The 24488-nt window shown below is 45.0% G+C and overlaps 1 protein-coding gene across 1 annotated transcript; it reads right to left on the reverse strand.

The window, feature by feature from the left end:
* Positions 1-859: 859 nt before the first annotated feature.
* Mcm5 (minichromosome maintenance complex component 5) lies at positions 860-22715 on the reverse strand. The gene is made up of 17 exons (XM_051205919.1): positions 22619-22715; positions 22355-22529; positions 22059-22185; positions 21847-21975; positions 18070-18242; positions 16465-16620; positions 15057-15223; positions 10573-10744; positions 9437-9548; positions 8045-8188; positions 7692-7757; positions 7300-7476; positions 5519-5631; positions 4368-4496; positions 3294-3436; positions 2023-2150; positions 860-1202 (listed from the first exon to the last, which is right to left on the reverse strand). Exons 1-17 carry the CDS (start codon positions 22713-22715, stop codon positions 1101-1103), a joined length of 2310 nt encoding a protein of 769 aa, XP_051061876.1. The 3' UTR covers positions 860-1100.
* Positions 22716-24488: the final 1773 nt, after the last annotated feature.

Raw genomic sequence — 24488 nt, forward strand, 5'->3', positions numbered from 1 at the left:
AGACGGGTACCATACCTGTGTTTTCCACTCCACCAACCACTTCTGCAGGCCAAGGTGTTCATGCATTCTACTCAAGGCCTCAAGTACCCATGATGAATGCTCTCACCAGCCCTGCCTTCTAGACAAGCACACTCCATTCCAAGTTTGCAAACCAATCAAAAAGAATTGGTTCTGAACATGAGTCAGGCAGCAGCAATTTCAGCATAGGACACAACTATGAGAGGTTTGTGCTTGTACTTCCTGTTTGCTGCAACTTCATTCCTACAATGGCTTTACTGTCAGTGACTGATGAGTTTTGGCACTGCTAAGCTCAATTCATTTGATGCTTCCCATTTATAAATATACTTTAAATAACAGATACTTTATTTCATTCACTTGTCCTTACTTTTGTGAATTCTAAATTTCTAAAAGCATTTGATAACAAAAGTATTGGGGCATCTTCCTTTAACAATTCTTTCCTAGTACTTCCTTTCATGCTGGACTTGTGTCAAGTCCTCCCAGCTCTATTACTGATAAGGCCTGAAGTCTGGTTCCCTTCTCAGGAATAGATAAACAGTATGGAGATCCCAGAAACTCATCTAGCTCACTTTTCTGTAAGTAAAACCCTAAATGTCGCTGGAGGCTTTCTACACTGCAGCCTACTTGAATTTTCAGACAACCACTCACTCACTGAGATCAAGTACAACCCTGTAAGGCAATGTCAAACCTGTTTGCATATTATAAAACTTAGGCACAGACAGAAAGACTTAGTGAAATGATCCAGTTCTCCCATCAGATGCTGCTAGGGAAAGCTGAGTGAGTCAACCCCACACTTCACACAGAAAGAACCACTGTCACCCTGGCTCCATTGCTCTTAGCAGCCAGGGACTTACTTTATTTCCTGCTCCAGACCTATCTTGCAGAGGAGGCAAGACAGGGGCAAGGCACCTACAAACACAGTATATGAGGCTAAGAAACCAAAGCACATTTCCAGGGGCTGCAGATAGCAGTCAGGGGATAAGGCAGTACATCCTCCTTGTGATAGACGTATGCAGAAGTGCAAAAACACAAGAGGTGGAGCAGTGACCACATTCAGGTTTGAGGGTTGACAGGCACTGGGCTCACTTGAGGCGGTAGAGCACCTTGCGCTGCATGCGGTGTTGGACCTCTCCCCTGCGCAGCATGAGCTGCAGCACCTTTCGGATGGCATGCTCTGGATACTTCTATAGGAGGGAACAGAAGATAGATACAGGGATATATCAAGACACACAGGAACCCAAGAAACCCCTTGCTCATAGACAACTTTCCATCAGACAAAAGCTTCCACCTTTGTTCTCCCTTGATTTTGTAATGCCTCCTGTATACCAGGCAAGTACAGTCCTATGTCAACTTTATACAACCAGTATTAGGGATTATCTCAGAGAAAGAAACAAGCAGAGGCTATCACTTGTTTGAGGTCATATAGCAATTAAGTGAGCTAACACTTAAGTCCCTGTGACCCTGGAAACCTAACTTTTCCAGCCCCAGACTCAGTAAATGCTAATCTTCTCACTTGTAGAGCAGGGCAATACCAGCTACTGTGTAAACTATTCCAGGAGCAAACTGAGGGGATACACGGGAAGGGAAGCCAAGAACAGAAACCAGGCCTATCCTCCTTATTTTAAAGGGCACAGGTTTCTCCTGGCATCCAACAGCAGCAGCTCCTCTGCAAGAGATCAATAGCCCTCTGCCCAATGGACGACAGGGCCCATTCATCTATGTCTTGGCTCTCTACCCTGTAAGAAGCCAAGCAATAAGGGAAAGACTAAGAAATGGGGAAATTGGGTGGTGGTTTCTCCAGACCTGGCTTCTAAAACTTTCCCACTTCATGGTATATATAACCAGCCAACCCCAACTGTAGCATTTCCTAGGGAAAGAATAGTGGCTCAAACAGCACTCCTCCCAGTACCCCACTGTTGAACATAGAACACAGATCAAGGGAACCAGGATATCCTCTATATCCTGGGTGTGGTTTACAGGCCCTCAGTGTTTAGGAAGGCTCACCTGCTTGGTGAAGTCCTGAACAATGCTGTGTTCAGACACCTGGGAGCCAATGGCAAAGCGGCGCTTGAGTTGCTTCTCGATACGGGTCAGCATCTCTTGGTCCTCCTGAGTAGTGAAGCCTTCTACACCTGTGAGTGCAATAGGAAATTGGGTGCTAGAAACCCCAGTTCATCTATACTGGGAGGGACAGAGAAAAGACAGCCTCTAAGTAGAATGGCCTGAACCAGGCCCGAGAGGAAATTAAAGACAGAACACTGCATTAAGTGACAATGGGGGCCTCACCAGGGAAGTGAGAACCAAGAAATATGGAGAAGAGTGCTCATAGGCCATCCAACAGGCCCAGCAACAGGTGGCAGAGACAAAGTCACCATGATAACTGGGAGTTAGGGACCACTGTATACCCCTGGATGGCCTCAATCCTCAAAGACATCTTCCTGCCTTTGTATCACCATGCCTAGTGGAAGTACAAGTTTTGAGCTGCAGAGCAAGAAGGAAGGGAAGGCAGGGCCTGCTAGGAGGAGCCATTCATGAGAAGTCTTAGGTAAGGGAGAAGCTTATAATCTTCACCAGATGGTAGAGTATCATTCCTTTTCCAACAAACCTGGCCCAGCTGTCACCACTCTCCACCCCATTCCTTTCACTATCTATACCTACCTCCTCACCATATCCCACCAAGAAAGGGAAGAAAGCACATGAAATGGGTAGGACAGGGATGTTGAGAACTGCTTTCTTACAGCTCTGGCACCTAGACAGTGACTGGCAATGCTAAGCTAGAATCCCTACCAGACTAGAGTGGAACTAACTCTGAAGAGGCCGGCACAACACTAGTCTCAGAAGACTGGCTGAGAGCAGGCAGCACACATTAGGGCTCAGGGGCCAACAGGCCTATGTTCCGCTAACAGTGGTGACCAAGGTACCACAGAAGCTCTATGTCAGTCTCATCTCCACAATGGAAAGGACTGACAACCTGGCATCCCAGATATGGCTGTCAAGAAAAATGAGATCACGGACTGGGAAACTACAGTTCTGAGCTCAACACAGAAGGGAGGAGAAATATCCATTCTTCACCTATGACAGGCCTATAAGAAAGTAAGTACTTTTAATGAACAGGCTCAAGAAGTCTAGGGAGAAGTTCCCATAATAGTGAAAATAGCCAAGGGAGAAGTGGGGACAAGGCCATTATCAAAAACATATCTAGGCAGCAACCTGCAGGCCACCAGCTAACTAAATCTCTACCCTAGGGTCAAGACTCTAGTCTAGCACCTACTCACCTGACAGATTGCCAGACAAAGCAGCATCCAGTGTGGACACCTGGAATAACCTCAGTGCCTCCTCCACATCGGCCTCGGTGGCAAAGGGCTGCAGTTTCATCTTACTAAGAGCCTCAGCGATACGCACAATAGCCTCCAGCTGCCTGTTGGAACAAGAGTAATCAGAGGCCTCAATCCACTTTCCCTCCCCTGATCCTCCAGGAAGGAGCATGGCCAGCATAGTTACAACTATAGGGGAGATGGCTGGCTACCCCCATTATGTATTACCCTATATCCTTAGTACTAAAACCTAATTTTCATTCCAGCACATGCTGTCTAGTAAAGGATATTTCCTGCCTCTCTGGAAAAGGTGTCTGTGTGACCATGTTGTGGCCAGTGAGCTCTAAAATCTATGCATCATATGAAAATGTCAGAAATGTCCTTAAAAAGAAGCATGTGAGTTTGAGGCTATCCTGGTCTACAGAGCAAGTTCTAGGCTCCAAAGCTACAGAGAAACCCTGTCTCAAAAAAAAAAAAAAAAAAAAAAAAAAAAAGTATGTCCTCTTAATGTCCAAATGTGGAAAAGATGGCTGGAACTTCTAGACCCATATGGGACTGAAAGGTTGGCAATGATGGACGGCTCTGAAAAACCACCTATGCCCTAGTTCCGAAATGAAAATAAACTTCCAACTTAAGAAACATTGGGTTTCTTTATACACAACTAAATCTACTTGTAACTAATCAATGATAGAGGCAGGATTCAGCTTAGTTGGCCTCAGCTCTTATTCAGTATGTTGTCTATAAATACACTATCCTAATGGCCAAAGTATGAAAAGTTTGAGACACAGTAAAGATCAATTTCCTAGTAGTTATATAATTGGTCAGGAACTAAGACAGAGTCCTCCCTTTACCTCAGTATGCTGACCAGAGAGGAAGGTAAGTCAGGCAAACTACAGAGGCCCACCCAATCACCCCAGATTCAAACACACAAAGACAGATAATTAAGAGGCCCCATTTGCTCAAACCACCCTGGGCCTGTATTAATAGGATGGCAGTGGCCAACTCCCTACTCTGAGATGAGGCCCATTTGCTCACCGCACAGTGATGGGGATGCTGGAACGGCGATCAATGTCCCTCTCATGCTGCCGGGCTCCACTCCGCATGATGATATAGCGGTTCTTCAGTTTCTCTGCTGCCTCTGCAGACAGCCGAGGGCCACACCTCCTACAGATTGCAGAGTGAACTAGAGTAAAGCCAGGAAGGGATCTCAGTTGCCCATCCTGTCCCCAGGCCTTTATTTGGCTTACAGACATGAATTGTTCCCACAGCAGTTTCCTGCTGGTAAATCATTGAAAGAGAAACTTGGGCCAGCTATGAGCAAATGTCAGAGATCTACATGGCATCTCTCTGAGAAAGCTGGTCAGCAGAGTCAGGGAAGATGTGCAGAAAATGACTTTTCCTGCTGCCTGACCACCAGGTGTATGCAACCCTCCAGCACTAAGCCTCCAGAGCAGCAGAAGGCCCACCAGAGGCAGACTTCCCAGCAGTCTCCAGTTCCTCCCTGATTTAAGATCAGACAAATGAGAACCTCCCACAAGGCTTCCCAAAGTTCAGACACAGGAAACATCAGGCTCTGATGCCCACTCACTCTAGTAGAGGTGCATAAACTGGGGAACTACTCAATTGCTATGATCAACCTGCTCCATCTATGGGGCCTAGGCCTTTCAAAGATACTGAGAATCTGAATAAGGTTAAGGGAACACAGCCTTTGGAGCAGGTACCTGTATGTTCCCACTACATGCCACATATGGCCTCAGATACGGTATCTAACCTTGCACCTCAGCTTTCTAGAACAGACATTTATATACAGAAAAACAAAAGCAAGCCTAGGACAGAAGAAACATCATGTGTATGGTTCCAATGACAGTTACAGCTACAATCCTCTGAGTACTGATCTAGTGCAGGGAGATGCCAAGAATTTAACCATTGTGAACAGTCCTTATAAAACATCAACCTTGGGAAACAGGCTCAGAAAGCTTGAGCAACCTGCCCATTGTTGTGGGCTTCACAACAATAATTTTGAAACAAATAATCTTACACTCATGAAGGGGTCACAGTGGTAGATGAGAGAAGAACGAAGTACAAAACATGGTTGCCAGGTAATCCTGGGTAAAAGCATAATAGGCCTGTTCTTGTCCCACCCATAAAGCCCATGACACCCAACAGGGTTTTCTCCCAGCACTCACGCTCGGCAGTAAGCAATGTACTTCTTCATCTTGGCTAGTTCAATCTCACCCTCCACAGCCTGTGTCTGTGTCAGTGCACTCACATGTAGAGTGATCACATGTTTGGCCAGCATCTAAGGAGCAGAGGGAATACTGGGTCAGGGCAGATGTTGAGCAGACAGGAAGAAGTAATGATGCTACAGTAAGTGCTTCTGCTCCAGTCCCTGTGGCCTGTCTACTGCAGCAAGTGTAGACTAGGAGGACACAGAGCTAAGCAGTGAGTTCAAGGCTAGACTGATTACAGAGTTGAGTTCTAGGACAACCAGGACTACACACAGAAACCCTGTCTTGTCTTGGTGTGGACACTAGACATATCCAAATCAGTCAGAGTCCATCCTGGGACTTCTACTAGAACTACTGGAAAAGGCTTCTTCCTCTTCCTTTAGGGGCAGTTCAATCAACAGCTAACAAGCCTTTCCCAGTAGTTCTAGTATATTTTATTGGTTCTATTGATACTAAGAATTGAGCCAGAACCTCTTACATGCTAAAGAATCACTCTACCACTGAGCAAAATCCCCAACACTTTTTTACTTTACTTATTTTGAGTTGCTCAAGCTGGACTTTAACTTGCAGTTCTCCTGCCTCAGTCTCCACTGAAAGTACAGGCCTGCATCTCTAAGCCACTAAGCCTGCCCACCTATAGTGGTTTAAAAGAAAATGGCTACCAAAGGGAGCGGCACTATTAGGAGGTGTGGCTTTTAGTGAAGGAAGTGTGTCACTATGGAGGAGGGCTTTGTATTCTCATAAATGCTCAAGCCACGCGCAGGATCTCAGACTACTTCCTGCTGTCAGGATGTAGAACTCTTAGCTCCCTCTCTAGCATGGCTGTCTGAATGCTACCTTGCTTCCCATCATTGAAGGCGGGGTTTAAAAGGGTCCACAAGACCCTAGATAAATGATAAACAGGTATTTATTACAGAAACACAGAAATAATAGTAAATAACCAACGTAGTCTCCCTGCTCCAGAAGACACCGTCTCTGCCCTTCTGATGCTCTCACCACAAACCAAAACAGTGAGCCAACCCTTCCTCTTCCTAATAAGGGGTCTCATCTGCACACCTAAAACTATGCCCCTAGTATATGGCCATCACCACAAGTTCACTGGCAAAGCAAGATGCCACTACATTTCCCCCTTTTTTGTAGCCTGATACAAAAACTATACACAATGATAACAACTATCAAGTATAATCCACAAGAAAGAAAGGTAAAAATATACACAAACTTAGACCTACAACCAGCAAGAGCAACATCAAGCAAGAAACAGTCCCAGGATAATGGCATATAACAAGAGATTTACTCTGATAGCTGTCCTATTCTGGAAAATCTATAAGACACCACAATTAAATGTTTTTCTTTATAGGAGTCACCATGGTCATGGTGCCTCTTCACAGCAATAGAAACCCTGAGAATGAAGCAGAAACAAGATAGCCAGGCCAACAGCCCAGTCCACCTATGCCCTAAACCTACGGCCTTACTAAATTCCATAATTATTTTCTTTGAGAAATTAACTAACAAGGGCAAGGAGTGAAGCTCAGAGGTAGCGTCTTGCTAAAAATCACAAAGCATCTCCCTCAGGGCATAAATAGGACTAGGTCACAGGACTCTGAAAGCCACTAACACAATCATTTCATGTGCTTCCCACTCACAACCTATCGGAATATCAGCATTTCACTGGCAAAATCTGGTACATCCTCAGGACCATGAATCCATCTAGAGCCACCAGCCCAGTCCCTGAAACATACCATGTCCCTTTCCTCATTGTGCTCATCCTTGACAATGAAGATCATGTCAAATCGGGACAAGATGGTAGGCATGAAATCAATATTGTCCTCCCCTTTTGTCTCATCCCATCGGCCAAACACTGAGTTGGCTGCAGCCAGAACAGAACAGCGAGAGTTCAAGGTGGTAGTGATCCCAGCCTGAGGAGGAAATGGAAATAAAAGAGGAGATAACCAAAAATCCTGGGACAGGCCTCTTCTTCATATATGAATTCATACACATACATCCAATACACAGTGTGCATGTTCCAGACCTGCTGTTGCCAGCACAGTCCTAAGCAAACAGAACTTGGTACATCCAACAGAGCAGGCTGAAGAAGAAAGCTGGACTGATGAAGGATGGAAGGGTCACTCACCTTGGCAATAGAGATAGTCTGCTGCTCCATGGCTTCATGGATTGCCACACGGTCATCTTCCCGCATCTGCATTGGAAAAACATGTCTACCAGAATCCTCACCGTGGCAGGAGAATAACTAGGAACTGCTACCATACCATAGTCTAGACTTCAGGTCAACCAATGGCAGACAATCACATGAGCTTGGCTTTCACTCTCCCCAAATTCCAAAGTGTCTCAGAGAGGTAAAGCAACTTATCCTTAAGTTAACCAGAGTGATGGGCAAAAGAACTATATTTAAGTCTCTCAGAAGAGGTGTGTGCTACCACACCTGAGGCCATACACCCCAAACCTGTCACTAATAACAAGACTCACCTTGTCAAACTCATCAATACAGACAACCCCACCATCGGCCAGAACCATGGCTCCACCTTCCATGATGAAGTTTCGAGATGAGGGGTCCCGTAGCACTGAGGCAGTCAAGCCTGCAGCACTGCTGCCTTTTCCAGATGTATACACCTTGGGAAAGAGAAGAGAGGTGTCAGCACCTAGTGCTAATCCCAAAGGTAAGAGCCCAGAGGATTGTGACTTCTCCACATCACACTGCAAAGCTGGCTATACAGCACAAAATGAGAGGCCCAACTGAGCATTCTTTCTTCTGAAAGAAAAGGGGCCATCCTGGACCTCAGCCTAGATTAAGAGTCTCTTTGGAAGGAAAATGGTTTACCCAAGCTACAGCCCTATGATACTGAGTCCCAGAAAAGGACATATTTCAAGCTGGCCTCAGGGCAGGGAACTCCTGACTCTTAAGATTGCCTCTACCCTGAGTCCATCATCTATGTATCTGTGAAGACCTGGATGCTACATGCTGCCAGAAACCTTGACATACAGTACCTATTGAGATGCATGTATGTGAAGCATACTTAGATGAGACTATAGTAACAGGAATGCCAAGTACTTGTTTACAGTAGGCCTGGGATGCAGCTTAGTGTGGCAAAGTCCTTGCCTAGCATGCACAAGATTTTGGGTTCCATCTACACTGAAAACAAACTATACTGAACTATAGGTTAAACAGGTTATACAAGTTAAATGAAACTACAAGATTTCTACAAGATATACCAAAACAGAACTCAAATTTCCAGGCCATAGTATTTCTATGGGAAAGTGTAAATGCAGTAAACTTGGCAAAGCCCCTCTCCATTTAAAACCTCCACTTCCCCACTGCACAGCCCACTGACCAGTCATTGCATCAACCCTTACCATGATCCTCCCAGGCCCAAGGGACCAGGGTCATTAGACACATTGGCTCAAACCTTATTCTTAAGTTTCCCAGCAGTGGGATCTTGAGCAAGATACTTTATTGCTCCATTCCTACCTCCAATGCATAACATGGGTGGTAGCACTCATGAGGAGACAGTTAAATGAGCAAAAACTTGGCAAGCCCTTCAGTAAGCATCTGGCCCTTCTTGATACCAGTTATTATCATTAGCAGTGTCATTACTTAGCAACTATATAAGTTGATGCTCAGGCATCTAGGCATTCAAAGTCCACACATGAGTATTGCTGGACTGAAGCAAACCGAACTATGCTCTTACCATCCTCCCCTAACCTACACATACCTGTTGTCCTTTCCTTCCCACACCTGTTCTGCCATCTTAACATCCAAGAAAAAGAGGTTCTGGTTGAGCAAGATCCCACGGATATCCCGGAACTTTCTTCCCTGCTGGGACACCCAAGCCAGGGAGAAAGTTGTCCCTAGCCACTTACCCCAATGGGAGAGCACTTCTCCACAAACTTCAGAAGCTGCGACTTGGCTGTGCCAGGGTCCCCTAACATCAGCAGGTTGATGTCACCTCGGCGCGTGAGTCCATCAGGGAGCCTAGACACAACAAGTAGATGGAAGACGGAATAAGAGTCTATCTGGGGGCTGTCCTTAAACTCACCATCTTCTCACAGATTAAGATTCACCTCAGTCTTACAGATTTCAGGATTATAGTTATGCATCACCATTCCTGGCTTAGTGTGGATTGGTCACCTTCCCCTAAGTCTCAGAACAGGTGGGAGAGCGTGGCCCAGAAACATGTTCACAGCCAGTTCTGTGCTTCCTAGCCTAACACTGGAGGGCAAGTTTATTTCCCAGTAGAGATGTAAAGCAAACGGCACTGAGAAATATGCACACTGCGTTCCTTCTTCCCAGCTTTGGGGTGGGGGAGGCACATCTGAGGGCTACTCACACTGCAGAGAATAGCCACAGGGCAGGGTCCAGCCCAACCTGGTACCTGGAGAAAATCCCTTCATTCTCTGTGCCCCAGTTTCCTCATCTATGAAATGGACACAACTGCAATGTCCTTATAGACTGACAGGACAGGGCTAGGTTCAGGACACATTAAACACAAGAATGCTCACGACATACAAAAATTGTATTCAAACAGTAGCTACTACATTGTTATTATGGTACTATCTGTAGCTCTATTATTTTTAGAGTTTCAAAAGGACATAGGAAGAAGGATTGGTGAACCACACCTATCATCTTAGAATATGGGAGAAACTAAGTCAGGGGAATCATGAGTTTCAAAAGCAGCCTGACTAGATAATGAGGGAAAAAAAGAAAAAAAAAAATGTTTCAAAAAAAGAAAATCCAAAACAAAAGAAAGGATATATGACTCCTTCTAAGTGTCAGGTGTTCCACATGTCTCATTCACGCATAGAAACTGTTTCAAGGTGGTATCTCTCACTTAAGGACACACAGTCTAGAGCAGATACCAACTCCTTAGCCCTAACCCAATGCTTTCCCACTGTACTCCCCATGCTAGCAGGCTGAGAGGCCTGGAGCACTAGGTCCTCAACACAGATGTCCTCTTGCAAAAGCCTGGTCATCAACACCATCCTCCCAGGCCCCTCACCTCTTCCGGGAACCCCCAAACAGCAGGCAGGCTATAGCCTTCTTCATATCCATACCCCCAAAGATGGAAGGGGAAATGCTCTTGGAGATGAGCTCATAGATGTTGGGAAGAGCAGCCAGGCGACGAAATTCCTCCTCTTCCTGTGGGCTGACAGACCCAGCAAAGCTGCGGCCTACAACAGACAGGCAGGTGTATAAGTGAGCAAAAGAATCCAGATCAGGAACCTCCTCAACCCTCAACACACAAACATAGGACCCTCAGCATCAGGAAGGCAGTCTCAACTCAGGAAAGTTAGGGTACAGGACAATCCCAGCCTTCCAAATCTCAATGGTCTAGTGAGGAAGAGAAGGTTCCAAACAATCAGAAGGCCAGATCACATGATGGCACAAGCCTTTTAATCCCAGCCCCAGTTTGGTCTACAGTGTTAAGTCTAGGACAACCACAAATAAGCAGAGAAACTGTCTTAAAAGAACAAACACACACACACACACACACACACACACACACACACACACACACACACACACACACAAAGGCCAGATTTGAGACCATGTGGAAATACTTAGATTAACAGAAATGAGTTAAGACAGAGGTAGCCAATAAGAAACTAGTACCTGGCCAACAGCATTATATCAAATACAGTCTCAGTGTGTTAATTGGGGCTGACGCAGCGGCAGGACAAGACCAGCAGTAGGAGGAAAAACCTTACTCCTTATATATGGCACCACAATGTAGCTAATAAAAACTTCCACTTAAAATTTAACAAAAGCTTAAAGGGCTTTAGCAACAAAACAATAGAGACAAGCAAGGCTTCTTAATAACAGCATTTTTCTGGGTTGGACTCTGTTTTGCGGAGACAAGCAAAGATTTCCATGGCTCCTTTAAGAGAGGTTTCCTGACTCAGCATAAGCGGCAAAAAAAAAAAAAAAAAAACCGCACGGCTTTAAAAAAGCACTGCTAACAATTTATTGGTGTATACGAGAGCTGGCAATGGCAGTGACTACATCTCCAAGCCAACAGCATGCTACTGGGTGCATCGTAGACCAAGGCGGTGAGCACAACTCTCACTTCTGGCGGTAAAAGCACCCGCTGCCATCTTTGATAAACCACAGCAGAAACAACTATAACATTCATTTTAGCAATGTTGTTGTTTACCAGATAAAAGATAAAGATTTACAGTAAAGACAAATTCACATTAAGAAAAAGCACTAAAGGTTTACAGTGTGTTCTAAAATATACGTAGGCTTGGGAGAGAAAAAGGATAAAATGGTTTAAAAAACAATAAAAAGACAGGAGCTGGGTGTGGTAGCACACACCTTTAATCCCAGCACACGGGAGACAGAGGCAAGCAGATCTTTGTGATTACAAAGCAGAGTGAATTCCAGGACAGATAAAAGTTACACAGAGAAACCCTGTCTCAAAGAATGAAAACATAGAACTAACAAAAAGAGTAATAAAAAGCCACATAAAGATGGAAAACACAGAAAAACTGTGGATACTATACGCTATTCTGTTGTCTTTAAATTGTTTGACTGCTGAGGAAATAACAACAACTGATAAAAGAAATGCTGCTGGATTAATTCAATTTATATATTTTAAAAATGCTTTGACTCCAAAATTTAAAGTCTAAGGACAAGTTACTGAGGAAAAGGATTTCTATTATTGTTTCCACAGAAAATGAAAAGCTATGGATTCCTTCCAGACTAACATGGTTTGATCAAGCCAGACAGATCCCCTGAAACAGAGTTCCTGGTGATCCAACATTCAAAACAGCTTGAACAAGGCAGCCTTGCAGACTACAGCCAGGATTTCTGCATCTCCTTAGGATCCCCATGACAATGCCCCCTACCAGCAGAAAGCAGTTTGGAAAGAGCAACGCCCAAATTCCCAAATATTATTTATAAATGTTTGTTTTCATTTAAATGGGGTTGGTTATAAATGGTTAATGACCACAACCAATCTTTTTAAAGGTAAAAGGGGATTATGGTATAGATATGAATACTTTGTGTTGGAATGGATTTTCATTTATTGATACAATTTAAGGTCAATTTTGTGATATGTATATTTCTCCTTTTGTTTAGGTATTGTGTTTATATAGCTCAGTTAGAAATGTAGTGTATAACAGTACAGATTATAGTTACCTATAATAGTCAAAACTTACAGTTAGGTGAGTGAGGATTTCTAGATATATAGAGATGTACTTGAGATAAATAGGCATTCTTCAAACCTTTCAAAGACCTACAGAATATGGCATTTAAAATGGTTGAGGGTTTTTCTTGACAGTGAGACATAAATGCTCCTGGCAACACCACCTGAGTCAGAAAGGAAGATGAAGATGAACATTGAAGAAACTCGTTATGGAGTTTACTTCCAATATGGCAAGACTAGCCATTTGGACAAGATACTGCTCTTGTCTGGACTGTTATGCTGTATAAACTGTACATGCAGGACCCACAGAAAAGCGACTGCTGATTCAAGATGGACATTGTTACAGAGTTTCTGCTTCATGGAAGATTCTGCCAGACAGTCTGCTGGACACAGAGAAAAGTGACTGACAAAGTGCCAATACAGGTGGACAGTTTAGTTTCCTCCTTTGCTGAGGAAGTGTGCTAGACACACTATGGCCTATAGACTGAAGATGGAAGATTACAGAAGAACTTCAGGTGACTGACCAGGCAGTGAGAGGTCTCTGTCATTTTTAGAGTTTATATACTATCCTTCTGTGGTCTCTGAAAGAGTTGAAGACAGATAGTTATGGTTATAGTTTTCCTTAGTTAGGATTACAGATAAGTTACACATAGGGACTTAAGACTCACAAAGACAGAATTGACAATGGAATATTTTCTTAAATTTTACTAAATGTTAATAGACTAAATATTGCTGTGATTCTTATTTGATAACTGTTGTGTGATATATTTTGCTATGTTAAGATTAAAACCCTTCTTTTTATTTAGACAGAAAAGAGGAGATGATGGGAGATGTCATTCTATAAATATGTTTCTCATACTGGTTAATGAATAAAGCACTGTTGGCCAATAGGAAAGCAAGATAGGTGGGACTAGGAGATGAGAAAAGAGGAAGTAGTAAGGAGGAGTCAAGATGGAGAGCCTGCGAGAGCACAATGCCAGCCCATTCCCCAGTAAGATGAAACCACGTGGAAATACTCAGATTAACAGAAATGGATTAATACTTAAGACAGAGCTAGCCGATAAGAAACTAGTACCTGGCCAACAGAATTATATCAAATACAGAGTCTCTGTGCATATTTTTGGGGCTGGCGCGGCAGCAGGACCAGACTGGCGGCGGGGAAAATCTACTCCTTATACAGATTACATGGCCCCTGAGAAGCATTGGCAAGTCTCTCTCTCATAATGCAGAATGAGTAGAGAACCATGCAATTGATTGTTCACAACAGCAAGACTCATGTCAGCTGCTGAGAAATAGAGAAAGTAGGACCAATGGACTCAGAAGCAAGGGGCTTGGAGAAGCAGGGGGCTTGGAAGAACAGCCTAGAACAAACAGTGAGACTCAAACCAGGGCAATAAGTGGACAATCCTGGGCCTGAAAGTATAACAGCCAAACAGCATGCCTGTAGATGAAGGAGGAATTAAAGTGGGGAGGCGGGGCTGAAGAGGATTTAGAGGGTTTGCTAAGCAACTAAAAGAAAGGGAAGGTTATAGAGAAGCCACTTTCAGAAGGTGGAATATAAAAGTACTAAACTGTAGCCACATTAAGTATGGGATGGCAAGTCAAGAAGAATTAGATTAAGTCTGGAATATGGCTAGAACAGGTGGCTTTTCTAGTTTTAACTCAAGGAGTTTCTACCAACACAGAATATGGACACAGTACTCAGAACTCCACACACTAACCCAGAAGTGGCTCCCACTGTCCCTGGGTTTACACCCTGAGTTCTCCACTCAATGTGAGTGAGACTGGAGTCTATTTACCTGGCCCCTGCCTGCCATTCAACCCAACTCCTACTAGAAACCAGTTACTTCCACCCCATACAAGGCTTGAGTTCCCACCAGCTCTCCTCTATGCTTGGAAGACCCTTCTTCACATCTCCATCCTTCAAAGCCAGTGCTGACAGCCCTGATTCAGGAAGCCTTCAGACCACACTCTAGCTCCTTTACAACACCTCAATAGAATCAAATAGTTCAGTGTCTGATACCTGTTTCTTAGGGCTTTCTTCAACTAGAGTCTGACTGCTCAACCCTCATTCACGTCTTTCCTCTCCATCTACTGAGATACAGCCCAGCACACACATCGAATATACTACATTGAGTCATGCAACTCAAACACACATTTAGGCAGGAGCTACAACTAAACCAATAAATTGGTGGACATTTTGAGAGAACAAATTTTTACTTATAAAAATAAATACCACGAGTGGTAGAATATTTGCCTGGTTCTGGGTTTGAGTCCTACCATGGGGTGAGGGAAAAAAAAAAGCACAGCACATCCTAATGGTTTGAGCAACTCACCAGAGCCATCTGTGTCCACCTGGATGCCCAGGACCCGGATATAGGAACTCCGGATGCCCACACCCACCCTGTCCCGGCCCTTGCTGGAATTCAAGCCAAACTTCTTGATGGAATAGATGCCCATGATGGTGACTCTGTTACCAGGAACAACCTTGTCACACAGGTACCTGAGAAAAGTGCAAGAAAAGCAAATGGGTACCAGTGTGGTCAGCTTAGCATTTCTATCCCAATCATCACTATCAAGTTGGCTCGATTATCTCAGTAGAGGAAGGGGACCTTTCCTACTCCTGCTTCCCTGCTACACACCCTTGTCTGTCTGGTTGGAAAATAGTGTTTGTGATGCTGAGCTGACTTTCACTGAACCCAGGAGGTCATGTGTTACACCTGTAGAACCAAGACTTCAGAAGTCCTAGCTCCATTTTATATATATAGCCAGGCTCAATGAGTGTCTCACTTCACCTCCTTAGGAAACATTTTCTCCCCACACCCTCCCAGACTCCTTGCAAGGACCACTCTCAGTTTCTGCCTCTAACACTATCTGCCTCTAGGCTTTTAGTCACCTCTCTTAAAAATATGGTAAATGATTACAACTCTCCAAATTTCCCCAGAACCATTGTGGCTTAAAGGACCAGAGTAGCTGTGTAAACTCGAACTGTGTGTCTCTCAGGTGATACTTAATCTGACTTGTCAACTGTTGGCCAGGACTATACACAGAGATAACCTATCTCAAAGAAAAACAAAACACCAAAAAAAACACAAAGGTGCTGCTATACTACCAAATCACAGCTTCCCAGAACTGTTTGTGAAACTCATGCTGTCCTATCAACCTCATATTTATTCCACACCTTAATTCTCCCTCTGGATACTCAGAAAATACTCTAAAACCCTATATTCAGTTAAGGAATTGTGTTAAACTCTTGACCTTCATTTCCAGGCAGTCTGAGATAGTCCAGACCCTATCTTACTGATGAAAAAGGACACTGAGGCGTAGGGTGTAGCTTTCCCAAGATTCTGAGTCTGCACATTCTTGCCAGTGATAAAGCTGACAACTGTGTGCCCATCGCTCCCCAGAGAGCTTTACATCTGCACTCGACCTCAGTTATATGAGCCTAGGGAAAGCACTCAGGGACTTGTAAGCCTTCACCCCAGGTCATTTTATAACTACTCAACAGGAAGCCTGGGTAGTACAGCAGGCAGAATAGGAGCTAGCACTGCTGCTGGTTATCCTGCTGTGTGCCTAAGTTCCACTCACAAAGTCATCTAACCTCCCCCGGTTACAGTTCCCTTGAGAACTATGGTAGACAAGAGATGACAAAGTCCATGAGAAGTAGCAGACTCCATTCTGCACCATGCCCCAGATGCTACACCTGAGTGACAGGTAGAACAACCCACAGCCCTGGCAACTTACCTGTCACAGTAGAGTTGCATATGCCTGGGCATCTCTCCATGAGGCACTGCATCCGGCAGCTCCTGCAGTTTCAGGGTCTGGAAGTCCACACACTTGCACTTGTCAGGCATGATGAAGTATGGATCCAATGGGCACTTTGGGCGCCCAGCCTGATCCCTGGGCAGAGGAAGAACCAGTCACCAGAGCTACCCTGAAAACCTAAAGGCAGGGCTCATCCATTCAAAGAAATCAGCCTTGAGATGCAGCAGCCATATAAGGCCAAGCTAGGATAAGTTTGGGGAAAGGCCTGGAAGGACAGTTTCCATGATGGCAGAATGCTATATCCAAAGCCAGAACTTCAGGAGTGTTGGCTTCTCCATGGCACATTGAGGTGGCAGTTACACTCATAGCTCCCTCTTGAGGCCTTTGTCCCCAAAATGTGAAAGAGAGGCTATATCATCAAATCCCTTACTAAACTCCATCCACAGTCCTGGGCCTTTTTCCACCTCTAGACCATTCTGAGGGTGCCTATACAATAAGACAACTCAGCTAATACAGGTGAGGAGACACAGTAGGGAGCCACAAGTCCCTGGTCTGTGAGGCTAAGTTCCCAACAAGGTTGAAAACTATCTGCATAGGGCATGCAGTAAAAATAGGTCAATGAGATGTGAGCAGATATGTGTGTACCAAATGAAAGCATAGGATAAGGAAGGCACCTTTGGTGAGAAGACATATAAGGAGCTTGAAGAAATAGGAACAAAATGGCAGCCTGAGAGAAGACCAGTTAGGCAGAGAAGGCAAGGTACACTAGACCCAAGGCAGCCCATGGAAGGCCAAGCCTGCTCCTAGATAAGGAAGAGACTGAGGAGCAATATAGTGAGACACAGCTGAGGGTACAAAACAGCCTAGAACAAGGCCAGCATGCCTCAAGCAATGTGGATGGAAGTTGAGAAGAAACCAGAAGAGAAAACCAAGAGCAACCAGAATGCAACCAGGATGCAAGTAGGGTTCATTCTATCAGAGTCAGCAAACATTTCCTATTAAGAACCATAAAGTAAATAAAGGCCATGCATTTCACTATCACTGTACTGACACAATACACTACAAATCAAGTAGTATAACCATGTTCTCAGGAGGTACTGTGGGCACACTGGGTCTAGCCCAGCAAGCTAGTTTGCTTTAGAAGATCCCGTATAAACAGGGTGGTGGTGGCACATGCCACCCAAAACTCAGAAGACAAATGCAGGCAGATTTCTGAGTTTAAGGCCAGCCTGATCTACAGAAAGCTTCAGAATAACCAAGACTACACAGAACCACCCCTGACCCCCCCAACACACACACACACACACACACACACACACACACACACAAGATTCCAAATAGACTCAATCCCCCGGGGCTGCTTCCTCCACAACCTTAGGGTGAACATCCACATGGGGCAACCACATGAAGGAACACCATGCCAGGTTTGTAGTTCCTGTCTCACCCAAAAATATAGTGCAACTCAGCCCTTCACAGAAGGCCTATAACAAGCGGTTACAAGAAGCACTTGTCAGGGTTGTCAGCTTTGAGCTGAAGTGATTTAGGTCACTTCTCCCAGAGTCCCTCCTGGCTATATAGACTCACATATTGCACTTCCTGGGAAGGGCATAACCCTCTAGTCCTGGGCGCATGGCAATATTGGTGAGGGTGTTGTGGCAGCTACGGCATTGAATGGAAATACGGGTAGCTTTCGCACGAACCGCAGAGGCTGAGATGATGATGCCAGGGATCTTCACGAGATGTGACATCATGTCTGACTGTAACAGAGACACAGGGAAGCTTGATGATTAAAACAATAGAAAACAATAGAAGGTGCAGAGGACAAGATCTGGTGGAGGACAAAGCCAAGACTCATAGTTTAGCTCAGAGCACCCCACTGTCAGGCTACCTGGACATCAGGTTCAGAAGCCTCAGGCACAGGGGCCTCATTTTCACAGGCCTTACAGAGCAATGAAAGGAGACTGGGGAAAACAAAGGAAACATGAAACACATTTTCTAGCAAAACCAGGAGACCCAAACCCTAGCTCTGACAATTTCATGTGTTATACCACAGACAACAGACATGGATGGGGCAGAGGTCCAGCTTCTAGTTCAAGGTCTGTCAACCAGTCCCTCTGTAACACTAATTCTTTTTGTTTTGTTTTGCTGCCCCCCCCCACAGGGTTTCTCTGCGTAGTTTTGGAGCCTGACTCACTCTGGACATTCCTGGCCTCAAACTCATAAAAGATCCACCTGCCATCTCTGTGAGTTTGAGACCAGCTTGGTCTACAGAGCAAGTTCCAGGGGACAGCCTCCAAAGCCACAAAGAAACCTTGTCTCAAAAAAAAAAAAAAAAAAATCCATGTGCCTCTGCCTTCCAAGTACTGGGATTAAAGGTGTTTCTAACACTAATTTTTAAATATGATGTTACTATGGTCATGTTACCAAACTGAGGGTCATGCCTGTATACCAAAAAGACAAGTTAAGCTACCCATCCTAATTAACTAAAATAGCCAAATTAATAGTAAAAAACAGAAGAGAGATTTATCCAATAAAACCACACTGGGAAGAGAAAAAGTGGAACCCTGTCTCCTGAAATGAGAGGTTTAAACAGAGCCAGAGATATGTTTATTTAAGCAGTCTTGATTGATCAGGTTGTATGATCCCACCTGTCAATGACCCATCACTGTTTCTATAATGTAAACTCCTTTCCTGGAGGAGTTTCTACTACTGGTCCACCTTTTCTTTTCCCAGTATGAAATTGCTGAGGAAATTCCAATTTCCTGGGGACCACTGTTTATCAGTCTGATAGGTAAGGTGCCTCTTAGAACATATTCATTTCTGTTGGGCTATTTAGTCATGCTTTTAAAAAATGATTCCTTGAAAGGAGCATGGTGGCACATACTTTTGATCCCATCACTTGGGAAACAAAGGCAGGTAGATCTCTGTGAGCTTAGACTAGATTGGTCTACCTAGTGAGTTCCAGGACAGCCAGAGCTACATAAGAGTAAGACTCTGTCTCAATAATAAAAAAAAAAAAAAAAAAAGAGAGAAAAAAAATCCTTACTTCCATTGATATATATTGCTAACAGTTTCAGAAGAAATGGCATTATGATGAGACTTGTTTCAAGAACTCCGTGACCCTTAGGAGGCAGAGGACGGCAGTTATCTGTGAGTTCAAGGCCAGCCTGGTCTATTCCAGGGCAGCCAGGACTACACAAAAAAAAACCTGTCTGGACACACACACACACACAGACACACACACACACACACACACACACACACACACACACACACCCTGTCTTAAACAACAACAAAACCTGTCTGGCTACACACACACACACACACACACACACACACACACACACACACACACACACACACCCTGTCTTAAACAACAACAAAAAAGAGCTCCACAGCCTTCTAGAGACAGAAAGATTGGCCTATTATCAATCATTAACTGAATGACAAATACCAATGGACTCTCATCCTGTTCTTTATAGATGCTATTATCTTTACTATCCACAATGAGACATTATCACACATTCTGTTGCTTTTTGTGCCAACCTCACCAAAATCTATGGAACTGGGTCAATCTCCCCACCACTTCTCCACCTCAGGACACCTTGGGCTAGATAAAAAGAACAGACACATGCATAAAACTGAGGCTCTTAAACTATGACTACAGAATGCCAGTGATAGGATGTAGGCCAAAGCACCAACACCATCCATCAGAATTTCTGCTCAGTATGTCAAACTGGAAGGCAACCAGACCTTTGAACCAACCACTAGGTTCCAAATAATATAGATGTCCATCAATCAATGTAGCTAAGCAGATCACAAGACAAGTCTACAAGGTCACACATTCTTCTATAGGACAACCAGCCCTTCCTCTTCCACAAGCTAGTAACTGAGAAAGGAATTACATTCACAAGTGTAAGGAGGGGTGTTCTGCAGTAAGACTGAAGATCTATAACAGCTTATTATAACAGTTGTTCCTTCCTGAAACACAAGCTATGAAATCTGAATCTAAGACTACACATTCAATGATGTCAAGGACTATTGGTTTATTTTATTAAATATGTAAGAAACCCCTTTTTAAAAATTAGGAACTAGGACGGGACTCACAGGGTGGCTCAAGAGGTGACAACACTTGCCACCAAGCCCAAGTACCTAAGATCAATCCCTAAGACTCTCATGGTAGAAGAGAACACATTCCCTCATGATGTCCATCACACTGCACCACACATAAATAAATGTAATAAAAATTGCATATTAAAGCATTTGAGGATAAAATGTCCTGTGTAATTTACTTCAAACTCCATTTTGGGGTTCTGGAGAGATGGCTCGATGGTCAAGTGCATTTCCAAAGCACTGCTGCCACGTGTGCTGTTCTTTTGTTCTTCAACAGTGCTAGGACAGTAATGATTCTCATGTCCTCCTTCCTGCTTCTATCTCTGCCTACATTATAAATCCTCTTCTACAGAGCAGCTAGACTTTTTGAAACTCAGGTGTCAGAGTCTAAGGCTGGAGTTCCTTCAAGAGTGCTTTGTCTGACATACAAGTCCCAGGGTCTAATCCCCAGCCTCATAAAAAGATGGAACCAGAACCAGTGAGCTATCTCAACAAGTAAAGGCATCTGCTTTGCTTCCAAGCCTGAGCACTTGAGTTCAATCCCAGGAACTCCATATGTGGAAGAGATTTGTACTCCCACATGTTATCCTCCACTCTCAACATTGGAGCTTAGGGGCCCCCAGCTGCTGCACAGCTTTCTTTCCATTCCTCCAAACAGGCTACCACCATCACCTGAGCCTCTGTACTGCTGTTCCTTAAGCCTGGTGGAATCCCTTCCAAGTTTTGACCTCGCTAGCTACATATCGTTCAGTTTCAGCTCCAGCATTATGTTTGTCAACTCTCCACCCCACTTAGCCATGGCCAGTGTCACACACAACACTTTTTTTTTTTTTTTTTTTGGTCTTTTTTTGTTTCTGTGTTTGGAGACAGGATCTCACTATGTAGACCAGGCTGACCTCAGACATCTGCCTGCCTCTGCCTCCCAGTTACAGCTGGTATTTGTTTTTCAAGACAGGGTTTCTCTGTGTAGCCCTGGCTGTCCTTGAAATCAGAGTGCTGGAATTAAAGACAAGAGCCACCACTGCTTGGCTACGGATGGTGTTTACTAGTTTTTCAGACTCCCCAATGGCTAGGAAGTCACTGTTCTTTCTCCCAGATTCAACTCTGCCTACCCTTGGGACATCAATCTTAAGTAACTTTACACGGAAGGACGCAGGCTCACTTAAACCAAGTTTTTTACTGAGAGTCACACATCTGGTACACCACACAGCAGTCATGCCAGCCTGACTGGTCACTCAACAGACCCACCTTCAGAATCCGAATGCTGGATGGGCTGGCGTCTGACTTGAGCATGACCTGGATGTCCTGGAGCAGCTCATCACCTGCAGGCCGGGGCCGGGTCACCTCATCAGCCACTTCCTTGGCAGCTTCCTCAAGCTTTAGAAGAGGAAAGGCGTAAGCTGTTGGTGATGGAACAGGGCCAGCAGGCTTTGGGAGACTCTGAAACGGGTGCTACTCACCAGCTGCAGGTGCTCGGCTGGCTGCTTGTACAAGTAGTCGGCTAGTTCCTCGTCAAAGCTGGCCAGGTCCTCCATCTCGACCTCGACCCAGTATTCCCCCAGGTTGTAATGCCGCTTGAGCTCATCCCTGCAGTGGTCAACAAGGGGGCAGGGAGGCAGGGAGCTCAAAGGAGGAAGTTCGCAGTTCACACACTGCCCCCACCTCTCTCAACACCGTACTATTCGATCCTTCAGCCCTGCAGAGGGGCTGCAAGAAAGGGCGTCCTCCTAAGAACGGCTCACGAAAGCGGTCCCACCTGTACTTGAAGGTGAAGCCCGTGCGGTCGGTGCCCACTCGGTACTGTCGTAAGAACTCCTTGAAGCGCCTCTGCAGCTGGGACTTGCGGGCCTGGCCCTCGTCGGCGCCGGGGTCGCCACCGAAGCTGTCGCTGTAGAAAATGCCGGGGTCGTCGAAGCCCGACATGACTGCACCTGGGGCGGAGAGACAGATCTGAGCGGCTGCCGAGCCTCCTCGGCCTCGGCCCAGGCCTCCCACAGCGTCCTTGAGTGGCTGTACTCACAGCCGCTCCACACGAACCACCGCTGTCCTAAACAGAGCCGGCTTTCGCGGGAAAAACGAGCCTTGACGTTCGTCCGCCGCTGCGTCTGCGCTCCCATTGGCTCGCTCGGCCCCGCGGCCAGCTATTGGGCCACTGTGAGCCCGTCGAAACCCGCCCCCAGACCGGCTTCCCAAGATGATTGGCTGCGATTCTTGGTGACATCACGCACCACCGTCTTCCGGTCTCCATTTTGTGAGAGGAATGTTTTGGCGCGAAAATTCTGAGAGAGAAGGAAGCTGTTGACTCTGGCGCGAGCCGAGCCCCACAAAGATGGCGGAGCGTCGCCAGAGCTTTGAGCTCGTCCCTTTTAGGTCTTGCGAGGAAACCGAGCCTGGTGGCGCAGGTCAAGGCCAGTCTGGGCGACTCAAGTAAAAAGATGAGGCTAGAGAGTGGCTCAGTAAAGCTTGCTGTCCTTGCAGAAGACCAATCTTGGTTCCCAACGCCCAAGTCAAGGCCTCCCAACTGCCTGTAACTCCAGCTCCAGCGGATGATCCAGCGTCCTCTCTGACTTCTGTGGGCGGTGGAAAAATCTTACTGCTCTTGTGGAGGACCTGGGTTCTGTTCCCAGCACCCACATCGGGCATGTCACAGGCCTGTAACTATAGTTCCAGGGGGTCAAATGTTCTCCGGCCTCTGCAGGCAGAGCACTTTCTAATTGGGTACGCACAAAGCTCACGAAGGTATACACAGACACAGGAAGGGTATGGTGATTTGTTCTAGCACTTGAGTGAGGCACCTTAAAGTGGGGAGGAGAGTGCTCATCTGTTAAGAGCACGGGCTGCTCTTCCAGAGCACCCTAGTTCAATTCCCAGCGTCCACACGGCAGCTCACAAACTGTATCTACAATTCCAGGGAATCTGACACCCTCGCATAGACAAAACACCAATGTAAATAAATTAAAAAAAAAAAAAAAACGTAAATACTATATGAGAAAAAAATCACCCTTTTCAGAGTAACTGGGTGTCTTCTTGCCCCAGCCCAGCAGGAGGTGCTGTCCTAGGCAGCTCACTTGCCTGCCCCTAGATAGAACAGATGGTATCAACAAACCTAAGCTACCAAAGGTGTTTTCTTTCATCCAAATTCAGGAGAATGATAATGGTGGTAGAAAGTTTTTAATTCTTTGGCAAAGCTTAAAACGTTAGAAATTCATGATCAAATTTCCAAACAAAAATCTTGAAAAAAATGACAAACTTGGCACAGCCAAGTTTCCCCTTGATTGAGTTCCTACTATATACATGGAAGGAAACTTGTGCCACAGCCACTCAAAGGTGTGTTTACAGAGAGTAAAGTATGAGCATTTTTTTTGTAGTTTATAAAAAATATCAAGTAAATCAAGAGATATGGCACATTCTATTTTAAGTTGTTCTATTCTCTTTTTGACCAAAATCTAGGCCCTGAGTCTGTTCTCAACAGTTGTCACCAACAGCAGGGGTGTAATTCCACAGGGTTTGCTGGGGCCTCCTTCAGATGGGATACTTGACTTACTGCACAGAAAAGAGTTTTAGGAAGAGTCAGAGTGATGAATGCTCACTCTGGTCAAGCAACGGACAGTCCTGGAGAGATAGCTCAGCAACTAAGACCCCTGGCTGCTCTTACATAGAATCCAAGTTCAGTTCCAACACACACACACACACATATATACATATACATATACATATACATATACATATACATATACATATACATATATATATATGGTGGTCACAACTATCTATAACTCTAGTTTCAGGAGATCTGATGCCCTCTTCTGGCTTCTACAGGTATCAGGCATACATACAGTAAACATGTAATGCAGGCAAAACAGTCATACACATAAAATATATCTTAAAAA

The sequence above is a fragment of the Phodopus roborovskii genome, unplaced genomic scaffold (assembly GCF_943737965.1).
Source record: "Phodopus roborovskii unplaced genomic scaffold, PHOROB, whole genome shotgun sequence".
In the NCBI taxonomy this organism is placed as follows: domain Eukaryota; kingdom Metazoa; phylum Chordata; class Mammalia; order Rodentia; family Cricetidae; genus Phodopus; species Phodopus roborovskii.